Here is a 26,027-nt window from a genome sequence, read left to right as displayed (position 1 = left end):
TTTAAAGGTTGTCATTCTTCAACAGAGAATGCCTCCCGGACTGATCCAGCTGAACACTTCCTATGTCAGGTGTTATAACCCTGTCCAGTTCCATTCCATTGCCAAGCCCATGCTTCCTCAGACAGGAGGCAGAGGGACACATTCCGGAGACCAAGTAAGGCCCAGGTCCTGACTCATGCCCACCTATTCTACTCAACTTTTATTGAATATTTTTGCAACACCTGTGCCCACATGAGTGAAATCCGGCAGAATTTCCGTCGGCAACAGAGCAATCCCGGAAGTGGAACGTCAAGAATATACTAACTATTTATTTATAACATTGAACTATACAAATGCATTGAAACAGCACTGTAACCAATCACATAGGAGAGTCTATGAAAACAACAGTAAATGCTTTAGATTAGATTAGACAATACTTTATTCATCCCACAGCAGGGAAATTCCCTTGTGACAGCAGCATTTTCATCAATAAAAGCAAAACAAACAAACAAACAAGTAAACACACAAACAAACAGGCAAACAACAGCCAATGAGCAGAGGGTAGGCTGAATGTGAAGGGGCGTAAAGGTTTTGTAAAGTGCGTTGCCATAGTACAGAAAATATTGCAGTGTAAGTGAGTGAAGTTAAAATTAAATTTGAACCCCAAACATACCAAAAATGTATTATTATTATTATTATTATTATTATTTATAACACACTAGGTTGTTGCTAGCAGCAGGATCTAGAGATGCTGAGGTCAGAAGTCATTTAAAGTCAGTTCTATGTTTTTCTACAAGCTTTAGTCGGTTTCCATTCTCTGCCAGGGATATATTCTGATGGGGAATAGGTTTGAAATTGTTGAATTTATTCATTTAGCATAGGTAACGTGCATCAACATCCATTCCTTTAATTCAGCTCAAATAATTTCTGTTTTCAATCAAAACATTAGATATAATTTCCTATAAATGAGTTTACGCCATAAATCCCCAAAAAATAATGTAAAACTAATGTTATAATTAGTTACCAATAGTGAAATCTGAAAAAAATAGTCGTCATGTGTTGAAAAAACAAGGGAAAAGTAGGAAAAGAAGAGTTAAAAACATCGATAAAAAGCATCAACAAAAGTGTTAATATTCAGATTTGACGGGAACACAACACAAGGGTTAAGACCAATTCTCTATGACGTTACATTGTACTTTGTAGTTTAGATTTGAGGAAGAGGCGTTATTAACCCGTTACGGCAGTCTGAACAGTACGAGCTTTTATTTTGAAAAGCCGATGGCAGCTTTGTGTTGTTTGTCAGTACCTCCGGTGAGCAGCGAGCACGGGACGCGGTCGGATTGGAGGTGAAAGAGAAGATTGCAACACAGCAGCAGGTCGTAGGGGGAGGATCCGAGACCGGGCGGCGCGCTGAAAACGCAACACCAGCAGGGGAAAGTTCACTGGGACTCAGTTCAGCGGAAGTGGAGCTCGAGCGAAGTCAGTTGGCCCAACAGGTGTCAGTAGTTTTGTGGCTCCCTGTTTCCAGCCTCTCAAGTGGTTCAGAAAAGTGAGTAGAAAAGTTTTAGTCGGTTAGAAGGGTAACAAGATGTCAAACCTCCGACCCAGGCTGTGTGTACTGGAGAAAGGACCCAGCGGCTACGGGTTCCACCTGCACGGGGAGAAGGGCAAGACCGGGCAGTTTATCAGGCTCGTGGAGCCCGACACTCCCGCCTCCGCGGCCGGGCTTCTGGCGGGCGACCGCCTGGTGTTCGTGAATGGAGAGAGCGTGGAGGGCGAGAGCCATCAGCAAGTGGTCGCCAGGATACGTTCCACAACCGGGGCTCTGGAGGTTATCGTGGTGGACGGCGAGACGGCGGAGCTGCTCAAGAAACACAACCTGCAGTGCCGGAAAGAGTTCGTCACGGAGGGGATTCCCCTGCCCGGGGGGGACAGCGACTCTGACCGCGGGGACTCAAAGAGCAACGGCACCCCGAGGGGGTCCAGCCCTGTCCCGCCTGAGAACGGGGATGCTTCCTCGGAGAGCTCGGACAGGTCGGGGAGGCTGAGTGTCAGCTCCAGCACCAAGGTAGAGCAAAGCACTCCTCACTGCACACCCCACGTAGTGGATCCCGGACGTAGAACTCAATTCTGTTATTACACATGAGGCAAACGCCAATGCTGACTAAATGGATTCAATTAAATTTTATTTAAAGTATCAATTCATAACAAGAGTTATCTGGAGACCCTTTACAGATAGAGCAGGTCTAGACCACACTCCAGAATTTACAAGGACCCAACAGTTCTAGTAGTTTCCTCCAGAGCAGCAACAGGGCCACAGTGGAGAGGAAAAACTTCCTTTTAGGCAGAAACCTGGGACAGACCCAGACCCAGACCCAGGCTCTTGGTAGGCGGTGTCCGACGACCGGTTGGGGTTAGAATGAAGAGTGGCAATAACAGTCCAAAAAATAGTAGTTCTTTGTAGTAGTTCTAAATTAGTTTACGCTTTTAGACTTTGATGAATCGTTTCTAAGACTTCTCCAGCTGCTAACCTCTGGACCTGTGAATAGGACTGGGCCCTTGAATATAATCTTCAATCATGTGATCTTGTATCAGCACATCACTGTGTAGCAGCCACGCAGCATCATATTGCTGTAACATTTGTGGAAATCAGATAAGTAATGTAATCCTGGACATTTCTTCTTGGCCTTTGGATCAGTGTTACAGTACTGAACCCCCTCGGCCTCGACTCAAGGTCCACTTACTTTTATGTTGCGTCACTTTCAAATTTGATCCAGTTTCTTAGTTGAGGAACAGTGTTGTTGACACACTATCCAGACAGAAATGTCATTGTTTGGCTAATTCATCAAGTGACACATAAAGAAATATTTTTTACATTCATGCAAAAATCCTAAAAAACAACATTTCCAAATCATCAGCCAAAAGGCCGTGTCCCGTATTTATATCTTGTTATCTGATCTGAGGCCAGCCCTGCCTCTGAGCTGCAAAGGTTATTATGTGACATAGTTGTGCTGTACTGCCTCTAACTGATTTCAGGTAATTTATCATGTGTTGATGCACGGGCAAACAAGTGTCCAAAATGAGAATAGGGTTTATTGCCACAGTAAGATCCGCTTACGTGGAATCTGCCTGAATGGTGCATACAAACAGACATTTAACGTTAATATGACATAAGCAATAGATACAGAAATAGAAACAAATATAAAAATGTGTGAATGTGCGGTGCTAGCTGAGATTGTTCCATTAGTCCGAGCTTCATTCCCAGATTTATCTGTTTGTTACGTCTAACTGTTGAAGTAGTTAATAAAAGAAAGTCGTATGGCATTCATGTTTTACACAGGGTTTAACCTGAGCGCGGCCATACAACAACAATAGAAATCATAACGCATCCATACAGCGTTAGTTGCATACAGCTGTTTTTTACTGGTATCAGATGGTTGCTCGCTATCGGCCAATTAGCAAATTCAGGTATAGGGATCTGTATCAAAAAGGATAAAAATTGAACATTTCTACTATTAAGTAGCTACTCACTGTGCCGGTGAGGCTATGAGCTAAGACGGAGAGGTGACACAGCACAGGGAAATGTTCCAGGCCTCTATCATTCTTGAGGAACAGGAGTCTTTGTCACAGTAATGCCTGTCAGTGTCTCTGCTTCAGGTCTGACTTGTCGGACCAGAGGCTGAGTCACATCGAGGCCTCTCAGCCAGACAGGCCAGAATTATTTACACTAAGTTGGGAATGAACCCCAGGATCCATCTTTTGGTTATGTCACTGTCATGTGACCCAGATAATGTAACAACACAGGTACACAGTCTATGAAGTAAACCACACCTCTCTATTATCATTAAACATAGTTTGTAACTGTACACCCCCCCCCCCCCCCTGTCATTTGGGTTGCTATGACTGTGAACAGGGAGGGTCAAGTGCCAACAACTAGCATAGCTTTGGCTCAACAGTCCGACCAATAATATCTAAACACAATCAATAATTACCATCAACAGTCATACGCCTTGAAACCTTCGCTAATGTTAGCAATGAATTGTTGTTAAAAAAAGAAGCAGTGATTAAGTAAGAATATTGACAATTAGACAATTATCTAATAATTGTTACAGGTCTAGGTGCACCACAATTTCCGATTTTCTGAATGAACTTTGATGCTACTCACACAAAGCGCTCAACTAGGATCAATACCAGTGATCGGACGCCCTGACTGGGACGGAGACCTTCCACTACATCAGCATTTGAGTTATTTTAGCATTTGAACTACATGTTTCTTTCCTTGGATTAGCATAATCCCACCACTTTGAAAGAACAGGCTCTTGTGTTGTAAAAATACTTTTGTGAGGGTATTCATGGCAAAAGCATGGCAAGATTTTGTAGGCTATGTAACTGTTTTAGCCAGTGCAAAGTCTGTGCCCTGATTTAAAATTGCCTAATTGTGGAGGTGTTTATGTGTGTGGAGCTCTGAGAATAGGAAATGGTTTTTATTTGGGGCGTACCAAAATAATAGGATGCTTGGTTATTTTTAGACCGGGCCAGAAAAATCTTTTTTAATGCCTAGAACAAAACTAAATATCTATAGTTTCCCCTGTATTCATTCTACAGCAGCGCACCACCATGAACGGCAGTGGTAAACAACGCGAGCGTCTGTGGTTATTTTACGCCTGTAACAGCGGGACAGTCGAGTGTGTGAACAGCTGTGAAGGTAACGTTGTTGGTAGCGGAGCGGGTTACACACTGGTAGTGACCGACACACCAACGGGCTGACAGTGTGTTTTTAGCTGAGCTAGACCAGAGAATATTCAGTTAAAACAGACTGGATGATGCCGTTTTGCCCTCATTGTTCTACATCAGGTTTGCTGGACGTGATGTGTAGATGTGGTTAAAACAACCCACCCTATTATAAGGATCTAAGCGCATGGCACAGGTGTGTTTTGGGCGAGTCCAAATCCACTTTTGTTGGTTTGACCACATAAAAAAGAGTCGGTGCGCCAGACGCATGGTTCTAAAGGATTGTACTTCCTGTCTTCATTAATAAGAGGTGTGTTCTGGGTGGAACATGCAATCAGTCAAGCCAGCTGCGTTTGGACCTTGGTGCATGCACTTGGTCCTAGTATGATAACTGAGTGGCACTGTAATATTTTTACTTGTGATCTTTTGTGTGTGTAACAATAATGTGTGCGCACTGTGCACGAGGCTAGGAGGATTTTATTAATTCAATGTTAAAAAAACAATGAAATGCTGTGTTATTGACTTTAGACCAGGTTTTTGTTGGTCACTGACGTAACCACGTCGTCAGAAGGACTGAGTCCACGTCGTTAGGACTGAGTCCACGTCGTTAGGACTGAGTCCACGTCGTTAGGACTGAGTCCACGTCGTTAGGACTGAGTCCACGTCGTTAGGACTGAGTCCACGTCGTTAGGACTGAGTCCACGTCGTCAGAAGGACTGAGTCCACGTCGTTAGAAGGACTGAGTCCACGTCGTTAGAAGGACTGAGTCCACGTCGTTAGGACTGAGTCCACGTCGTTAGGACTGAGTCCACGTCGTTAGAAGGACTGAGTCCACGTCGTTAGAAGGACTGAGTCCACGTCCTTAAACCCAACATGGCCGTGCACACGTGCAGGCCATTGTTTTTTTGCAGTGATGGCGGTGACGAGCAGTCTGGTAGCTGCTCACAAAGAGCGGTATTTGGAGAAGTTAGAGATAGCAGGATGGTTTCCGACCTGTACCTTCTTCCTCCCTCTGTTTTCAGTCTGCCCCACTTCAGTCCACACGATCTGTCCCACTATGGGGTAAACGGGGTCTACCCAGACACTGGGGCTGATCTGCTTTTAAAAGTCTGGATGCTACCAGTTCTTTGTAGCTGGCTGGGTTTCAGGTACGCGATGCTACGCTAACGGCGGGGGGAGGTACCTCATAAGGACATCACTCTAGGGTTTATTTTGTATTAACATATAGTCTTTACTTGAGTAAAGATTTATATAACACGTGGCCTATGTTTTTAGAAGACATGGCCGGTCGTGGCTACCCACCTACACTGGGGGTGCCAATGCAACTTGCTAATTGATCCCTGAACGCATCCCAGCTCTGGGAAGTGCAGTCATTAATCATCAGTTATCAATCATACGTTAATCTATGCAGTAAATCACGGAGTGTATATGATCAGTAGTAACTCATAATTGTAATATCTAACCATCTTTTTATCTGGGATTGTATTCGCTGTAGCCTGTTAATATTTGACCAGTTCGACACAGCATAGTAATTAAGATGTATTCACGGACATATTCAAGGACATTTATGGTGTCACTGCAGCAGTAAACAATAACATATTGACGCCACAAAGCATTTAAATTAACTTTAGTCGGACAATATAAACGGACTGAAGGGGTGGGGGGGTATACATGGAAAAGGGGAGAGACCGCGGCGCTGCCTTCTCCCCATCAAACGGTTTCCAATAAAAAAAAAAAATATATATAATATATATATATATATATATATATATTATATATATATATATTGGCTTTACCCTGTCTATTGGCACAGCCCACTGCACAACAAGAAATACCATTTTATTATATGAAAGAGCAGTACGTGTTTAGCTTGCCGTCCGTCTACAGCCCAGCTCTTCCGCCGTCCGTCATGGCGTTCATAGTTCGCGCGAGTAGAGCATGACGTCACATGCAAAAAAGGAATTGAAAGTGTCTGTTACTCAATACTTTAGAGGTACCTAACCCTACAAACAGTAGCTCCTTTCTAGTGATTGTCTTTGAGACTTGGTATTGCTCACCAGGGCTCAGTCAGCAAACGTTTCACACTAAATTAAACAAAATCCTCGTGGTCTTGGCAAAGACTGGGGTCTTTAATACGTTAGAGATCGCTTTTTTCCCTGGAAGATGAAAGCATGAACTGAATGAGCATGTCATCATATTATAGTAACATCCTGGCCTCCGGCAACTCAGCGCTCCACCACACCAGGGCCTTCTTCTGGTCACCATAGAGATCCCAGCAGCAGAAAGAGGCTTTGTCCACAGTCTTTGCATGAGGAGAAAGGCTTGTGGGCCAGGGAGGAAAGGAGAGAGGACTCTCACGCCTCAACAAGGAGGCCATGCTGACCCTGAAATACCTACACCCTCACTTAACACTGTGTCAGTAGGGCTGGGGGAGAGTGTGTGGGGGTGGGCCAGAGGGGGCTGGCCTCAGGATGAAACGGCAGTTTATCTGTACAAAATGTCAAACGCATGATGAAATAATAGGACCTTAAATGAATGTGTGTTAAATAGGACTAGGTAACGAGTTCAATACTTTTTGCACCGACTGAATTAAAGTATCGAAAAATGCCTCGTCACTCAACACCCAGTTTCAATCAAGGACTAAATCTCACCAGCAGCAGTGAGCCAGTTAGCATGCATGCAAAAGATTTGTGCTGTAACGTGAAATGTTACTTAAAAGTTTCAGGTACCGGTATCAAAGGTTTTTGAGCCCTAGCGTTAAAAGTGTTGACGCAAGGTTTTAAGGAGGTTCTTGATCAAAATAAGGTTGATGCTAGGGCTGCACGATATTTAGTTTTATCATCTACATCGCCATGTGCCCAGGAGCGATAGTAGCATCGCAGCATGAGCGATGTTAACGCTACAACTTTTTTTGCTGCATAATAAAAAAGTATACTGTCACCGCTCTCCTTTTCCGTGATTGTAAGCGGCCGAGTCTTTGACAGGTAGCCATGTGTCCGACAGGACTAGTTATGGGAGGTGAGGCTCTCTGTGTGTAGGAAAGTAGCGTAAGCAGCAGCTGCCGCGGACACAGTGTCTTCTCCCGGCCATTTTACACCCAGAGGCTCCCAGCCAGGCTAAAGCTGATATAGTTAGCCTTCAGAATCAAGGCGGCTGTCCCAACTAACGTTATGGTCGGGAGCCGTGAAGCTGGAGACATAACACTAATCTACAACAGCAGTCCGTGTCTGATAGAACGCCATTCTCACTGGTTTACGTCTTCTTGGATACACAGTTTGTTGCTAGTGCGTGACATGCAGGCTCTGCATGCACGGCCAACCCCCAATCACAATCAATGATATCACTTTATCAAACAAACAAAGCAGGCCTGGCTAGTCGACCACAGCCTGACATTTAGAGGAAGCAACGTGCATACATTATTAATATCATAGACTTTATCTTGGATTGATAGTATTATATGAACACAATGGTGTCATGTCAGTCAGCCATGTATTTAAAGACCTTGTTTCCCTCTCTAAGCATTGAAGTTCAACAAAGAATGGTTCACATAAGAAAAGCATATTATTTTCTATGCAGATGCACTCCCCAACAAAATCACCCCAGTAGTCGAGAATGATTTATTTCCAAATAGAGCTACTATATTTATGTCTTCTTGTAAAAATGTGTCCTTTTTCATATTGCAATCTATCAATCTTCAATACCCTGCAGCCCTAGTTGATGCATTTAAACTCCTGACAATCCATTGGTTACCACTGGGCGAGCATACGGACTCTGTTTGCCCTGCACTGGGTGCGTCGTGCTTCCACTCCCTGTTTGCAGGGACAGAATATCCCAAGACTTTGGACCTCCGACTCAAATGAAGGCCGTCAGGCAGCTCTCTCCTTCACTGTTTACAGCAGCTCTTATCTCTCAGCTCATATAAGCCTGGGAAAGAACAATTATTCTGGCACTTTATTGATATAAGAAGTGAATGCTATAAATCAAGATTACTGTCATGTTACTCAATGTACCCGCAGTTGCTAACATTTATTCCATTGTCAGGATGTCTGTAGATTAATTATAACCGCAATAGATTCGAGACAGGTTTGATTCTGCACCTGCATGGACTTCTTTACTTCAAAAGTTGCAACCAATCAGTATAATATTGTGTCTCTTTCTAAAACAGTGAATGTACATACAATACCCATTTAAGTCCTGTTTCAAGCCAAACTACCAAACATATGCTGGTTCCAGCCTTTCAGATGAGCTGCTGTTCTGTTTAATATTCTAGTAAATTGAAGATCTTGTTTTGGACTGTAAGTTGGACAAATCAAGACCATGCCTTTTTTTTGGGTTAATGAAACCTGTATTATGCAGTTATTAACATTTCTTAGACATTTAAAGAGCCAGGGGCAGACGTGCAGTAAATCGCCCGGCTCATATGGTCTCACAGGTGAGCTAAGGTGAGCAGGTGGAATAAGGACTGCATGTAGTCAATGGTGATAAAATGGCGATGAAAAATGAGAGATAAATAGAGTATTTTAGCGGTGAAGCACTCGACACATTTAAGACAGCTCTTGTTTTGCAGTGTCTTTTGTAAGTTACTGATGACTTGGGGTGGGTGGGTTGAATTGTGCATCACTGCTGTGAGGCTCTCATGTTGGTTTTTAAGTATCTTGCCTCTGGTGTTTCCTCACTTATGAAAGCGTTTCCTCAGCTCGGTTCCTGTGTGTGTGTGTGGTGTGTGTGGTGTGTGTGTGTGTGTGTGTGTGTGTGTGGTGTGTGTGTGTGTGTGTGTGTGGTGGTGTGTGTGTGTGTGTGTTTGGTGTGGTGGTGTGTGTGTGTGTGTGTGGTGTGTGTGTGTGTGTGTGTGTGTGTGTGTGTGTGTGTGTTTCAGTCTGATTGCTTGAGCTAGCTAACGTTTGACATAGTAACCCCATCAGTTAAAGAACTGACGGACCTGTCAGCCAATAAGACTCAAACACGTGATGTCCTTATAACCCTCTGATTGGTCTCTCCTTGCCTGCGGTCAATTCACCAAAGATAGAAAATGACAACACTGCTGTCTTCTTAAGTGACAAAAACATTGGAGAATGTGTCGTTAATTCCCAACATCAGAACCATTAATATTTTACTTACAGTAGCTAACATTTACAGTGTGTGTAATATAGTTACCTCCAAAGTGGAGTTTCTTATGAACAGAAGTGAGAAAAACAATCCATTTTTTTCACTCAGACCAAATCTTGATGCCATTGCCTGCGGGAGCATCTTTCCATCCGATGGTTCTGTATTTGGGCTGCCATCCAAAAACAAACTCCATAAAAGAGCTGTTGGCATTATGTGACTGAAATCCTCACTGCTCCACTGTTGTGCCATAGTCTAAATGAACACACACACACACAGATACGCAGATACAAAATAGCCTGGTGGTTGCATAAGCTTCCCTGACAGTCCTTTTATGCTGGGTAATAGAGAACATGTATTCATTCATTCAGTTTTCAGTATTTTCCACTTAAAGTTAACCGAGGGAGGCTTGGGACGCAGAGATGACAGGAGACTGGACATCCCTGCTGTGATCATGTTGACCGTGAAGTTAAGCTGTCCAATGACAGGCTGCCGATCCGTCAAGATTAAACGGGGATTATAATTACATTTGGTGCAAGCAAAGTCTCTCCTCCTCTCAAACTCCGAATGCATTTATGCTAAGTTACATATATACACATCAAGCTCTGGGCTCAGCAGCTGCTTTATTAAGAATACAGCACGACCAAACTCATGGAGATGATTATATGCATAGAGACGAGGGCGAGGGGTGTGGGGAACAGTTCTGACAGATAATCTTTGTCAAACATCTTGGCAAATTTAGTGTTTTTAATACAGTTTGGTGTCTGATAAACACTGAAGCTAAATAAGAAAAAAATACTGCAAGATAAAAACCGATAAGTAAAAACAACAACATCCATTCATCCACTGTTTACCCAGGTCTGCCCTCCACCCCCCACCCCCAAAAGAAATGTAAATAATTCTTCACTATCTTTTAGCTGGGTGCCTTTTGCCTGTGACACTCCACTGAGCTTGATTTGACATCAGAGCACTCTCCTTGGTTTCTCTGGGGAAAAGATCATTTCTGGGGTATAGTGCTAATTCATGTCTCTAAAGACACCCATGATCAGAGGCCTGAGTGGTACGGGTGGCAGATTTTGTTAGTAGAGGCCACTTGTTCGGTACACACACACACACACACACACACACAACACACACACACACACACAACACACACACACACACACACACACACACACACACACACACACACACACACACACACACACACACACACCACACAGGTTCCTCTGTCAGCAGACGAGTTGTTAGCTGTTGGGGTGGAACCAATGAGAAAACCACTTCCTGTGCTTGTAGCGAGTTGCTACAGTGCTGAAGTGACATTGTTTGTTTTCTCTCAGCCAGTTCATGAGAGGCATACTGCTACATGTGGCAGCGGCTCTGTGTAGTTTGTGTTGATTATGTAAGCTAACAACTTCCTCCAGCAATAAAGACCAAGCTAAATGTTCCCATGTTTACTGTGAGGCGAGCCCACAGTCAGGGTAAGGCTCAACAGTATGGGCCTCACACACCAAAACACAACTCACTGCGTTCCTCAGCATCATGTATTTACTGCTGCAACACACAGGTAAAGACTAAATTGCTCAAAAAAACCTAAAAAAACGCATGACATCGCTTAGAGCACTTTTAATGTCACATGAAGTGTTAGTGTTGTATTTTACTTTACTGAGAAGACCATAATTCTTTTTTAAATCATACAAAAAACATATTAAATATTAAATAATGAAAATACTATTTCAATTTAAATCCTATAATAGCATACGGCTGTAAAGTGAAAGCACAGGAACCAATTATTTGACAAACATCAGCATCCAAATGTCTCCAATCTCTTGAGTGTGCGTACATTCTGTTCTTACCAAAGAACAAACATTGATAAATGGGAAAACTGCTCAAGCGGCCAATGTAGCTGATAGAGGAGGTACAAGATCTTGACTTAATGAAATAAAGACTTTTTTCACAAGGCTTTAAGAATGAGCTCCGACTTTAAGTTCTGTTAAATTCAGCGACGAACCGTTCATTGCACAACTTCTTGCTTTTGAGTGGGACGGTAGCAGTCCCCGGACTCTTTGACTGGATGGTTTCAGGAGGCTGATGTGAGAGGTGCTGCACATGGCACCCTCCCACACTAAAATGTACAACATGTTTGAGATATAGCTGTTTCTCCCTGTGGAATTATGCTCCGAGATAGTCATAAAGGCTTCATATCACATACTGTTCAGGGTTTTACCCGCGGTTCAAGGTCCTCTCGACAAGGCCGCCCTCATTATGTGACACCAGGTTAGAGCACAGGATCTGATGTTTAACTACAGCATGCTGTAAAACCATTAACCTCTGACACTCAACAGGCTTAGGGAATGGTTACAATGGCTGCCTGCTGCCTCTAGTGAATTCTAAATGATTAACGCTATAAGTTAAATAGTTAAAAAATATATTATTCTAACAAAAATAAAAAGTAAAAATAAATCGTAAAAAAGGCTATACAATCTATTTCTTAACTGCTAGATAAGGCAAGTTTGCCCAAGCTAAGTTCCTGGCTCTCTGTTGCACGGTGTTCACAGTGCAGAGCTACGTGACACATGGGTTAAATCGTCGTCCTACACTACAGAGCGTGGCAAGCAGACACACAGCTGCAGGTGGATGGGCTGGGGTCTGGCCGGACAGCTGTGGAGCGGTGTCAGTCGCAAGGACTCGCCAGGAAGGTGGCTGCATGTGTGAGTTAGCTATCAGCCCTGTGGCTACCGGAGTGAGCGTAGTCTGTTAGTCCCGGGCAAAGGTTAAAGGAAAAGGCTGGTGTTCTCTAGTTTTCTTATTTTTAATTAATGCCAAAAGACCCCAACCAAAAATGGGTTTCTCCATCTCTCATAACCTTTAGACTTCCCGTCATGTCTGCAGCCCTCAGACCCAAACTGATTGGTTCCTACTGAAGACTTACATCTTTGGAAAGGATTCACAAATATATAGATTATTTTTCCAACAAGGCGGATCCCAGTTGGTTTTAGCAGCTGTTGCTCAAACTGGAAGAATGTTAGCATTTGCTGGGGACTATTTTCAGATTAATTCACTTTTGGTGGTGTAGTGGTTCCTTTTTGCAGTACAGTGGCACTTGGGCTGGGCAATATATCAATATTATATCGATATGGATATACTGTATGAGACTAGACATCGTCTTAAATTTTAGATATCGTCATATTGTGATGACACAAGTGTTTTAAAGGCTATATTACAGTAAAGTGATATCCTGAACATTCCAGACTGATACCAGCTGTTCTGTTATTTGCCTTTACCCACATAGTCATAGGATCCACATTACTGATGACCATTTATCACCAAGAGTCAACCCCTCTATATCAGCGCAACATCAACATTGAGGTATTTGGTAAAAAATATTGTGATATTTGTTTTTCTTCATACTGCCCAGCTCTACACGGCCCACCTTTTCAAAGGGATTTTAGTGTCATCTTACCCCCGAGCCACCCAACCTCCAATATAACATGCATACTGTTCGGTCGCTAAAGGACGGACGGACAGCTGGATGGATGGATGGATGGATGGATGGATGGTTGGTTGGTTGGTTTGGTATTGGTTGACACATAGATATGGTATGTTCCACTAGATAACACTTCCCAACAGTATGTGTTTGACAGGCACAGCATACCTCTAAGAACTGGTATGTGTGACTGCTACTAATGTGTCTGCAGGGATCATTAGGGTACCATATTATTATAGTTGGCCTGATGTCCGTCCCCTTCCTCTTTTTTTGTGTTAGCGTTCTAACCTCTGGTGGATTTCTGAGGACTATGGTTACCTGGTCCTCAGATCTCTGCAGGGTAAATCCAGACAGCTAGCTAGACTATCTGTCCAATCTGAGGACTATGGTTACCTGGTCCTCAGATCTCTGCAGGGTAAATCCAGACAGCTAGCTAGACTATCTGTCCAATCAGAGTTTTCTATTGACGACTAAAACTACTTCTGAACGTACACATGTTCCACCAGAACATCTTCCTTCCTGAGACTATTTAGCAGAGGCGCCGTCATTATTTCCGGGGTTTAGCCCCGCTCAAGATGATTGTGATTGGTTTAAAGAAATGCCAATAAACCAGAGCAGGTTTTTCTTCTATCCTGGAATGTAGAGTGGACTAGCCAGACCTTCCTACGCAGTGCTGGGGAGTAAGGTCTGGCTAAGCCAGACTACCTCCTGTGCCACAGGCAGATTCCCGTCCCCCCTATGGTGCAGTAAACGGATTATATGACGCTGGCTTACTTTACGTGACTGGTTCACTTACCCATCAGTAGCCGAGCTTTAAACTGTTTTTCAGATCCACTGTTGTCTGAACTCCCCTTTTCGATGCTGGAATTGAAATCAGCATACAGTAGTATAGCATACAGCTACAGTTTATAGATGGATGGATTGATAAATTTTTGCTGCTTCATTGATTACATATTTGGGTGCAACCTGCCATAAAGTTCATGGGGGGGGAAAAAAGACTTCTGCACAGCAAATGCCACAGATTACATAAAAACATGATTGCTGCGGCCTTGCAGGACAATGCGGATCTCTTTCTCCTGGCCCAGCCTATGACTCTGCTCTCAACATGAGATTATAGTGTACAGCTTTCCAGCAGTGTACTATGCACCTAATCTGTTGATCCATATCATCTTCATTTATAGCCGATGGTTAGGTGGACTGTGTCATAAATGTGATTCCATCCAAAGGTTGAACTTGACTGTCGCCTCACCTTACGTCCATCCAACAACACGCTGACTTGGCCTGAATGTTCCAGCAATCATCAACCAGCCTGACTTTGTCCCAACCCTTGCATCAATGCCTAATCCACACTGAGTGGAGAAGAGTGAATGCTGAGGTGGCAGGGCCGGATCCTAAATGGTCACTTGGCGGAGAATAACTTGCAGATAGCAGCTGATAGCTGACGATGTTGTAGATAGCTGTGGTTTCATCAGATGATGGAAGTGCAACAGGTGGGTGGGGAACAGTTGTTATCAGTGTCAGATCTTCACGCCTGTTACTGCCACATGATTACACATGGTCACATGGATATGGAAGCCTGTTTACACCAAGTGGAGAAGTAAAAATAAATGAAACGATAGTAAAGACAAATTAAATCAAAATTGAGACTAAATCACGAGACTCTAATTATCAGGACCATATTTAAAATGTTGAGTTAAATTAGGGACAGAATTGTGACACTGACTAATTATCTTGATCATCCATGTTCACAGTACTGTTGGCTGCAACAACACTTGGAAAGATTTTGATATTGACATCTATATTGATATATTGGAAAATAATACCTTTTTTATGGAGCTGACACCTTTTGTATTCAACAATGATTTCCAGGAGTCCAGTAATGCAGACGTAGCCTATGATGACGTACGTGCTCTTATGTTAAATGCATATAGAGGTCCTCTCCCCCCCCCCCCCCCCCCCCCCACATGGGATTAGACACTCCGCAGGATTAGCCTCTGCAACAGAGACCTGCTACTAGAGTCCGCTAGGAGAGGAAGTCAGCTGTAGTATATTGTAAAATCTGTTTTATTAGCATCTGTCTAAGGCAGTGATCTTCAACAGGGGGTCCTCAGTCATTTCAGGGGGCTAACCGTAGCATGCTAGCTCGTTCTCAATGGCTAAACACTGCTTTAACACACACTAGTTCACCATAATCTCCAAAAGAAGTGCACACTTGTTTAGTGATTTTTAGAAAATGAAACCATGGAAACCTATTCTGGTACAACCTCAAAATACAATTATGAACCTGATAATGAGCAGAATATGGGGGCTAAATGTCAACCACTCATTTTACACAAAATCCTTATGCACAGGTGCAATAGGATATATATATAGCAGAAACACGGCGCAATGTGCAGAATAATCGTTATACTCATAACAATAGACTGTTCTGCCTGCATGTTTATGACCTGGTGTCCAGCTGTAGGTCTGACTCTGACTTCATGTTCATTTGGCTAGAGAAGCGCCATGCGCACAGTATGTAAATAGGGAAGTTACGTGACGTACATACCTTGTTGTTCAGAACAACCATGTAACGATTGTATTGATGTGGACGGACGTAAGACACATGGAAGTGGACTGCAGTAATTGCTCTGAAAGTGATTGTTGCACTAGCTGAAAGCCGCCATTACACGGTCTGTCCCATCCTGGTTATTGATCTCTCTTCACTCTAGCATATCCAACCCATTGCTTCATTAGTAACTGAGATTTACATATGACAGCTATCAGCTGTTATATTTGGAAATGTCACAGTCAGCGTTCTGTCTATATTACAATATCAACCTTTTTCTTAGCAATTTAATCTCCATATCTGATAAAGGCAAAAGAATGATTGGAAGATGTACACATGTGGCCAACTAGAGCTTCCTGTAAAACCTAAAGGGAAACTAGACCAGGAAAAGAGACCTGGAATAAAGGTTAGAAATGAGAAAAATCATCATGGTAAATCAAAACAGTGTTATGCAATTATGACACACTTAGTCCACACTTTGACTTGAAGGAAGTTATGAGATTGTAAATCAAAAATCTAACTTCTCAAGGCAAAATTATGATATAAGTGGAAAGTTATAACATACTAAGTCATAACTACAATCTACTTTCCAGGTCCAAATTTGTAATATTTCATCACTATGATTTGGTATGTCTAATATTGACTTTTGACTGTCTCGACTGCGGGCTGAACAACACTCCTTAGCTGTGATATAATCTCAATAATTGGGGTTTCTGTCATTCCTAACATGTGGAGATGGGTTTCCAAAGATATTTCAGGGCTCTTGGAGTGATAATTAATTTCCACAACAATACCGTGACCTCGATACCGGTTCCTAAACGCTACTTGTTTTGATACCAATTTATGTATTTCAGCTTGTTGCACGTGAGCCGTCTCTGTAGCGTCGAGTTTGTCCTGCGTGTCTCTACGACAGGCAACGTTAGACAGCCAATCACAGACATTAGATCTTGGTAGACGCATGCTGCGTGCTGATTGGCTCACTGACGCTGATGAGATTTACTCCTAAGGGATTGAAATTGCGTATTGAATGACGAGGCATTTTTCAATACTTGATACTTTAGAGGCAATTCAGTCTATGATTAAAAGTATTGAATTCATTACCCAGCGCTGCCAGACACAGGACTGAGTGTCGTTATTGTGTCATTAATCAGCCGCATTAATGAAGCTGTCCAGATGATACTGTATTATTGACATATTGTTTACAGAGAGAGAGACAGTCAAACATTACTGATTACACCTTTTGAATGACCCGATGGTTTCCTCCCGGGGGGGTGTGTGTGCAGGAGGAGAGGGGTGGGCTGCGGCCGCGGCTCTGCCACATGAAGAAGGGAACCAGCGGCTACGGCTTCAACCTGCACAGCGAGAAGACCAAACCGGGCCAGTTCATCAGAGCTGTGGACCAGGACTCTCCGGCACAGAGAGCCGGCCTCCGACCACAGGACAAGATCGTCCAGGTAAGCAACGCCCTCACGCACTTTGTCCTGCTCTCTCTCGTGTGTGTGTGTGTGTGTGTGTGTGTGTGTGGGGGGGGGGGGGGTGTAAAGAGTGTTTAACGAGTGCAGCTGGCTGTGTGGGATGAGCAGGCCTTCTGGCCGTGCTGAACATGGCACGGGCAGAGTTAATCCACTTACTGCGTCTGTGGGCTGACGTCCAGCCTGCTCCAACCGTCGGCAGGTCCACACGCGCACACCTTCTTCCCAAATGGAAAGATCAATGTGAAGAATTCCAGACACTTTCCAACTGAAATAGGTTTTAGTCAGAATTCCAAACTGATGATGATGACAAATGATGTCGCCTCGTGCCACAGATGAAGAAGAGGAACCATCCAAACACCACCTAGACCAGTAGCTCCCTGAAATTATGGCAGTATGTTAGAGTTAGACGGGAACAAAGTTGTAACAATGTGATAAGATGTGTAAAGATTTGGCCTTTTATACCTTTTATGTATATGTTATTAATTTCCTTTTTTATGTATATGCTATCTGTGTCTTGTCATGATATAAGAGAGATGATATAAATGTAATGCCACATACAAGCTTTAACCAGGACAGGGTGGAGGTTGTGGGGGTGGGTTTCTGTTCTGTGGAGGTCACATACCACCGGTTGATGCCTCTGTGGGAGTTGGTGAGACTGAGAGATTGCATTCCCCCCCCCCCCCCCCCCGATCTTCCTCCCACAGAAATTCCTCAATGACTTATCTCCCTGAATGCTTGATTAGTTCCATTGCTGGGAGTGTGTTTGGATGTGTTTGGATTCCCCGCCCTGTGAGAACACCATACCAAACTGGTACAGAACGATCTGGTCTCCTTACCTTAGACTAAAACCTGTTCAGAGCACCAACATGTCAAACTTTCTCCCTTCTCTGTTAAATCCCTGGGAAAGGAATCTTTGGGCTTCGGCTAAAACGACGACGTGCTTCAAACTAGGGGACCATACAGTATAATCCTACGATGCTATGGACTATCCTCCTGTGGATTGGCTCCACCATCTGGGAGGTGATGTGAGCATGATGCTGGGGTCTTTAACAGGTGTCCCTGTAGCTCTGTGGTTAACCCCGTGGGCTCTCGGCTAACCATGATGTAAAGGAAATGCATTAAAGAATGTTCTGGTTAAATGACAGTACTGTATGTTTTGCATGTGTTAACCCATATCACTGTCCTTACTACCCCCCCCCCCCCCCAGGTGAATGGCCTGTCAGTGATTGGCCTGCAGCACTCTGAGGTTGTCGCAGCCATCAAAGCAGGAGGAGACTCCACCTCGCTGCTGGTGGTGGATGCAGAGACTGAGGAGTTCTTTAAGAGATGTGGAGTCCTGCCCACGGAGGATACGTCACCGGTGGGACACACACACACACACACACAACACACACACAGACACAACAACACACAACACAACACACACCACACTCCCACAACCCCACACACACAGAGTAACCACACCACCACACACACACACACACACACACACACACACACACACACACACACCACACACACCACACACACACACACACACACACACACAACGTGAAAAGATCAAGAAAATGGAGATATGAGCCCTTGTGCTTCTTCCCCTAGACCTCTTCTGAGCCACCATGAGGAGAGGTGAGACCCCTACCTATCACTATTTCTCAAAAACACCCCCACCACACACAACCCCACACACACACGGTACAATGATTGGCCTCTGGTGACTGGGGCTGACCTTTCATGGAAGTTTTGCTGTCTCTGAATCTGGATGAGTGTTGCTCTCAGGGCGAGTTTGGGATTATGCTAATGAGATGGCTAACGAGCGCTGCTCACACACGCGCACAAGCAGCAGATTCTCCTCAGCCACAGCAACACGATCACTCATTCACACACACAGAGGAAAAAATATCAAAGTGTCCTGTCTACTTGTATTATTATATCAGACATATTTACTCATTGTTGTTGTTTTATGTATGTTTGTTCTTATGCTTTGGAAAAACAGATGGATGGATGGAGGGAGGGGGGGGGAGATTTAAGTTACACTAGTGCAAGTAATTGGCCATTTGTACTGTTGTGGTGTAGTGTGTGTACATGTGTCTAAATCCTCAGAGCGGAGGGAGTCTTGTGCTGCATATCGCAGCATCTGTCCAAAGCCACTTACAGAGCGCGGGGTTATTTTTAGAAGAGCAGCTGCTTACCAATTAGATGCCAATTTCATACACGCATGAGGGGAGTCCGAGACCGGGTCACTCAGTGCTGAAGAAGAATGTGAAACTGTTAATATTTCAACTGACACTGAGCCTCGGCTTTAATATGTGAGCAATGACAATATTGGGGGGGGGGGGAGGCCTACTGGACAACCATCCTCATCACCAACCTAGTTCTCTTACCTGCAGCCCCCCACACTCATAGCCTTCACCTAAATACATTGTAAACATATGCCCCCCCCCCCCACCCCGCAGCTGAGAGAGAGAGAGAGAGAGAGAGGAGAGAAGATTAGGAAAATTGAAGTTGTGATTGAAGTCCAGGATCCATCTTTTGGTTGTATAACTGTCATGTGACCCAGATCACAGCCTATGAAGTAAACCTCGCCTCGCTATTATCATAAAGCATGTTTTCTAACTGACCCTTTAATCTCAGTCGCTGTGATGCGTTTCCTGTCTGCAGGCGAAGCCCAAAGTGTCAGTGAGCTCGTCAGCGTCCAGTGCGTCCTCCACCGCCTCGCTGCCAGCAGAGGTACAGTCACTGCAGGGGACACACTGTCTCAGACATGCACTGATACATGACATGTACATTTTATTTTATATTTCTCAAAAACCTGCAAACATATACAGAAATATAACCCTGAATTTTCTAAATGTAGCTTACGGTGTGTAAAGTCATTACACAGAGAAATAACGGTGACCAGGGCAAGAGAAGTGTAGAGTCCCAATGTCCCTAACAGCTCCTGGTCAGTCCTCCTGGTCAGTCCTCCTGGACAGTCCTCCTGGACAGGTGCACGCTTCTGGGCCTCTCTAAATCCCAGACACAACTAAAAGGGTTTAATACAAAAGCCAAATTATGGTTAAAAGACAAAGCAAAGCAAAGTGATGAACCTGAAAATGTACAGAGAAGGGGGGGGGGGATTGGATTCTGTTGACAGATGATTAAAGAAAACGGTCTAAAAATCCTCATATGAGATGCCTGGTTCTCTCCAAAGAGGGAATCTTAGAAACACTTGCATGTAATTCCTGTCTGTCTCTCTGTCTCTGTCTGTCTGGGATCAGATGGAGCGGGCCCCGAGGACGGCCCCTGCAGCTGACAGCCTGGCTCTGAGCATGTCGCTGGCCGAGGCCAAAGAGAAAGCTCGGCAGAAACGAGCTGCCAAGAAAGCCCCGACCATGGACTGGAGCAAGAGGAACGAACTGTTCAGCAACCTATAATCATCATCATCATCATCATCATCATCATCATCATCATCATCATCACATCATCAGGTCTTTCCAGACCGTCTTACCACCCTTTGTCCGCTCCCTGGATTTGGTTTTAGCTGGACACAATGTTCATTTACAACATTTTAAACTCATCTCAAACAGTATTATTTGATGATTTTTGTTCTTTTTAATTTAGTTTTGCCACTTTTTCCTTTCTCATGTTTTTAAGAATTGTTGATGTCACACACAGGAATGAATTTTAATATATTAAGAATGTTTTAAAGAGTGAATAAATTGTAATGACAGTTTCTCAAATGAAAAGGACCATGTAAGGAATAATGGGGGCATAGGGAAAATGTGTTCTTGGCCGATTGAGTCAAAATGTTAAATCTACACTTGGACCAAATGTCAGATCTCCAATCAGCAACTAGAATGAAAGATTCTCCTTTCTCTCTGCTCAGTCTCTGAAGGATCAACGCTGAATACGTCTCCTGAGCGCGTGTTGTCAGCAGTGGGTCAGTCTCAGAAGGTTGAAGGGACTGTGTCTCTGAACCGGATTCATCCTACGGCCCTACGCCGTAGCCTGATGCGGCCATTCTCAGAAAGTCTAGCTTGTAAATGTACGGTAGCGTTGAATCTTTGAATTTCCCCCCCCCCCCCCCTCATTTCCTGGTTGTCCAACAACAACAATCAAGGAGAGGGTTAACTTCTGCTGCTGCAGATGTCCCACCGTGGTCAGAAAGAACAGGGGACACACTTTGTTTCTCTCACTAGGACTCTAGAGTCACTACTCACTCTAAAGATAATCACCGTCACTCTCTCACTCGCTCTGACACACCACACACGCACACACACACCGCCCTGCTATTCTCAATTAGAGATTGACACACACCAACACACAAGTATAAACTTCTCAGGCCACTAACGTAGGCGACGGCGTAGCGCCTCCACAGAAGCATGAATCACGCTTTACTGCAAACTATTTCACGTCTGTCCACTTCTCTTTCGCTCCAGGGTTTCTAAATGTCATCTTATGACTCTTAGACATTACAGGTTATTTTTTCATGTTGCTCTTGATAGATGAATGTACTGTACATACATAAATAAAATGATTTAAGAGAATGTTGAGAGAAAGTGATGATTCTGCTGAAAGCTGCATCAGAATAAACTGAGGAGCATTCTTAATTATTATAACCTTTGGCTCAAATGGAAACCTGTTCTGTTTGGAAAGCAGTCAATTCCTCCTCGTGGTAAAAAAAACGTCTTAAAGCTGCTTCAGTATTTTTATATTAAAGTGCTCATGTTATGCTGATTTTCAGGTTCATAATTTTATTTAGAGGTATATTAGAATAGGATTGTGTGTACTGCCTATTGCTGCAGCTCCTCTCTTCACCCTGTGTGTTGAGCTCTCTGTTTTAGCTCCAGAGTGAGACATCTCACTTCTGTTCCATCTTTGTTGGGAGTTGCACATGCTCAGTAGCTAGGTAAGGACTACTAGCAGCATTAGAACGTTGGTCTTTCAAGTGAAGGCTGGACTACAACAGAGCTGTTTGGACCAGTTGGACTTTGGGCTTTTTCACTTTGTAAACCTATGACATGTACAAAAAGATATATAACAAAAGGTAAAAAAGGACAAAAGCATAATATGAGCACTTTAAAGCTTAGTGCATACCTTTGCGCCCCCCGGCAGACAGTATTTACACCAACACTGGCCGTGTTTTTTTTAAATGGTTTTCTCCCCACGGTCTGCCTGTCAAGGTATTGGATAATACCAAAATACTGTTAATATACAGGCTATGGATAATTCCAAGTACTGTTGATACACAGGCTATTTATAACATAGGTTGACTTAATATACAGGCTATGGATAATACAGGTTGACAGTTAATATGCAGGCTATTTATAATACAGGTTGACTGTTAATATACAGGCTATGGATAATACAGGTAAAGTTTACGTACTGTGTAACCAATCAGAGCCAGGTTAGCAGCTACACTGTGAACCAGTGTGTACTGCTCATGTAGTGGCATTGCGTTAATAAAGTACTCGTTCTGAGTACCTACAGCTGTATCGCCTTCCTTCCAGGGACTCAAGGAATGTCTCCAGTCTCAGAGACGGGCTGACTCGGCACTGTGTGACATCCGTTCTCAACTCTAGCTTTAACAATTTGCATCGCCAAGGGTGAAACTATGGGAAGCCAGAGAGGTCAAAAACTCTCACCCACTCCCGTCTGTCCATTTGACTGCAGTAAAAAAACACCTGGACAAACACTCTGTGTACAAATTCTCCTTTTAATGATTTCCAGGATGATACAGAATCCAAATGGAAATATAAAAAGTAACAGACATCCATCAAAATAGAACAAAAGAATCAATAGTGCTTGAACTTTATGCCTTGAACATTAAAAATCCACAATTTTTACAGTTTATCTAAATCTTCTTGCTGCAAAGGTTTGGGAAGAATGTTCTAAAAACTCAGAGTGCATTTCTATGGAAAAATGTCGGATTAAAGATGGCTTTTATTAATCAGCCTCATTGAAAGACGTTGGCTGCCAGACCCAGTCAGCGTGGTCTGGACCTGGGTCAGTGACTGGGGGTGGACCCAGAAGGTAATAAAGCCTCTCTATAAGGTGCATAATGTGAGAGGGATATGAAAGAAGAATACAACCAAGCATTAAGATCAATTTGTGATCTCTTTGAGAGATCTGGCTTCTATAAAGTGGTGATCCTGAATGCGTCTGTTAGCTGTGAGGGACGACCACGTCCACACGTCCACAGTAACACGTCTGATGGGACAGGAACAAGTGATTGATTCCCACTGGGAAATGAATCCATTGCAGCAGTAAAAAAAAAGAATAAGACGATAACGCCAGAGAGGAGCTGTGAGAGCGTGCTGGAATCATTTTAATGATGCCTGAAAACTAATAATCTAAAAGATTACCAATAGTAATTTTCTCTTATTCTCTCTCCAAACGATCTGTAGCTTCCTGCTTTAACACGTACAGTTTCCATTTTGGGATTTCTTCATTTTAAAGACAACGCTTTTATTTTACCCCCCCCCCCCTACGGGTCTCAACAACAAAAGACGGAATCTGATGATGTCATGAAGTAGTGCTGCATGCTGGGAGTTGTTGTCTTTGTTGTTTTACACCAACGTTTCTGACGTGGTATGAGGGACGAGTTAATGCGCTGGTTTGAAATGTGTTTTTCATCTTAGTAACCACTAAACAGCCAAGAAAAGCATGCCTAGCTTTAAAGAAACATAAAAGCTACATTTTAAATGTTTACAATCATTAAATTCATTCATAACTATGGTGTATAATTCTTTTAGGCCAATCAGAGCTCCTGCCTCATCAAAGCAGGAAGCAAGTGTCAACGATAAAGAAGGAAACTACAGGCAGCAGACTTTTTCTAAACATAATGCATAGTTTAAATGCACAATGGCGTTTTAAAAAATGCATCTATTTTTCATTTGTTGATTATGATTAAGAATGTAAAAGTCTTTCATGATTCCACTCTGGACTTCCGATCTCATAAGGCGCCGATTTACTTGCTTTGAACAATGCGTACACGTAGACAAGCGGCTGGGACACCAAGAGCACGGTTTATACCTGTACCTGGGGGGATTAAACGTATATCCTCTGGGGGGGGGCAGGTCAGGGCCGGATCATCACTGGCCTGGAGTATGGAACAGCTGCTGACCTGCCTGCCACGTGACATGCTGCCCCCACGTCCATGTGCCTTCAGACGCGTAGCGTTCATTTCTGAAGACGTGTAGAACCTACGCTCCAAAAGAACCGCAGAGAACAGAGCAGCTATCAGACAGGCTAACACGTGGTTCCAAGCCAATACATCTGCACCTTCACAGGGTTTGAAATACGGATCATATTCAGACTGAATGCTTTGGAACCGCCCGCTGTCTCCCGTTGTTTGGAAGCAGCACCCTGAGGCCAGCTGACACGTCTCTGCTCTGATGAGAACGCTACGAGGGGACAATGTCTCCTCCTTTGTGTCCATAATAAAAGACTTTGGTAAAAACACGTCAAATCATATCAGGAATATGCTGCGTTAACTACAACAAGCAATATATTTTCCCCATGTTATAGACAATAAGCAGCTATATATTTATATAAAAAACACAGTTATGCTAGTATAGAATGATTTAAGCAGTCAATAGGAAGTCCATTTGTTAAAAAAACAAACATATAGAAGTATAAATATACTCAGTATAATGTTATGTGACTACACACATCCACAGCGCCAACATCGACTCATCCATACATTTACAGATAACATAAATAAAAATGGCCCCTCATTCCCTTTGGTGATGAAACTTAGTGAACACACACGCTCCGTTTACATTCCCAGGTGTGTGTCCTAAGGCGAAGTGCTCGCGTTGAAAACCTGGGCAATACTGAGGAAGTGTTGGGCAGGAAATCCTCAAATGAGCATGGCGCGTCTCTGTCATGAAGACCGTCTCTGCTTTTAAGCTGCCTACACGTGATCCGTGGTAACCCAGCTCTGTGCCGGCCGTTCCATTGTTCTGCGACGGGGGAGAGCGGTGCGGCCCAACTAGGTGCAGCGCTGGTTGGGCCGCACCGCTCCGGAAATTCAGCCGGATGCAGATTGTGATTGGTTTAAAGAAATGTCAATAAACCAGAGCAGGTTGTTCTCCCATCCCAGAATTCTGTGTGGACTAGCCAGACCCTCCCCTGCAGTGCTGTGGAAGAAGGTCTGGACATGCGACACTAGGCACAGTGCAAACATTGCCGCTGTGTTCTGAGGTCAAAGTTCAAATTATTTAAACGTTGACCTAGTTGCCGCTGACCGATTCCAGAACGTTCCGGCGCCTCGGTCTGCTCTGGGCCCTACCTCGTGGTTTTGCTGCGTATCACGTGTAGGCGGCGTGGTCTCCATCTCCCTCTGGCGGGACTCTAGTTGCCCATGTTGGGTTCAAGATGTCAGTCCAACATGGCGTTCAGCTGGTCAGCCAGGTCATCAAACATGTTGCCGATGTCATCTAGAATATTCCCTGCTGCCTTCACCGTGCTGCTGCCGCTGTGAAACAGACAGGACGTTACTACGGACTACTGGACTGTGTCCACTCAGGGTTCAAAGCAATGGTGCTGAGAAACAAGTCCATGGTACTGCCTAAACACGTAAGCTGTAATGTTACCCTACAGGACAGATGTTCATCATCAGGGAGAAACAAGCTGTAATGTTACCCTACAGGACAGATGTTCATCATCAGGGAGAAACAAGCTGTAATGTTACCCTACAGGACAGATGTTCATCATC

At 43.8% G+C, this 26,027-nt stretch overlaps 2 protein-coding genes across 4 annotated transcripts in view; one reads left to right on the top strand and one right to left on the bottom strand.

Moving 5' to 3' along the window:
- Positions 1 to 1,283: 1,283 nt before the first annotated feature.
- On the top strand, positions 1,284 to 20,905 carry nherf1a (NHERF family PDZ scaffold protein 1a). The gene is made up of 6 exons (XM_032502795.1): positions 1,284 to 2,047; positions 17,132 to 17,302; positions 18,531 to 18,683; positions 19,976 to 20,053; positions 20,584 to 20,753; positions 20,786 to 20,905. The coding sequence occupies exons 1-5, from the start codon at positions 1,568 to 1,570 to the stop codon at positions 20,737 to 20,739; spliced, it is 1,038 nt and encodes a 345-aa protein (XP_032358686.1). The 5' UTR covers positions 1,284 to 1,567; the 3' UTR covers positions 20,740 to 20,753; positions 20,786 to 20,905.
- Positions 20,906 to 23,007: 2,102 nt separating this feature from the next.
- Positions 23,008 to 26,027, bottom strand: part of LOC116671030 (caskin-2) — a 33,338-nt gene continuing 30,318 nt past the window's right edge. For all 3 annotated transcript variants that reach the window (XM_032501908.1, XM_032501906.1, XM_032501907.1), the window contains one exon: positions 23,008 to 25,787. In XM_032501908.1, the coding sequence (XP_032357799.1) occupies positions 25,691 to 25,787 (97 nt within the window). In that variant the 3' untranslated portion in view covers positions 23,008 to 25,690. The remainder of the gene's footprint in view (positions 25,788 to 26,027) is intronic.

This window comes from Etheostoma spectabile, chromosome 21 (genome assembly GCF_008692095.1).
Source record: "Etheostoma spectabile isolate EspeVRDwgs_2016 chromosome 21, UIUC_Espe_1.0, whole genome shotgun sequence".
In the NCBI taxonomy this organism is placed as follows: domain Eukaryota; kingdom Metazoa; phylum Chordata; class Actinopteri; order Perciformes; family Percidae; genus Etheostoma; species Etheostoma spectabile.
The sequence above is the reverse complement of the archived record's forward strand: the minus strand, read 5'-3'. Positions and strand labels throughout refer to the sequence as shown.

Bases quoted from the DNA above. Each gene is read 5' to 3' on its own strand.
- nherf1a (XM_032502795.1), top strand. From the start codon at position 1,568: ATGTCAAACCTCCGACCCAGGCTGTGTGTACTGGAGAAAGGACCCAGC. The intron at 2,048-17,131 runs GTAGAGCAAAGC...GTGTGTGTGCAG, and splicing joins GTGTCAGCTCCAGCACCAAG to GAGGAGAGGGGTGGGCTGCG. The intron at 18,684-19,975 runs GTGGGACACACA...TGATGCGTTTCC, and splicing joins CCACGGAGGATACGTCACCG to TGTCTGCAGGCGAAGCCCAA.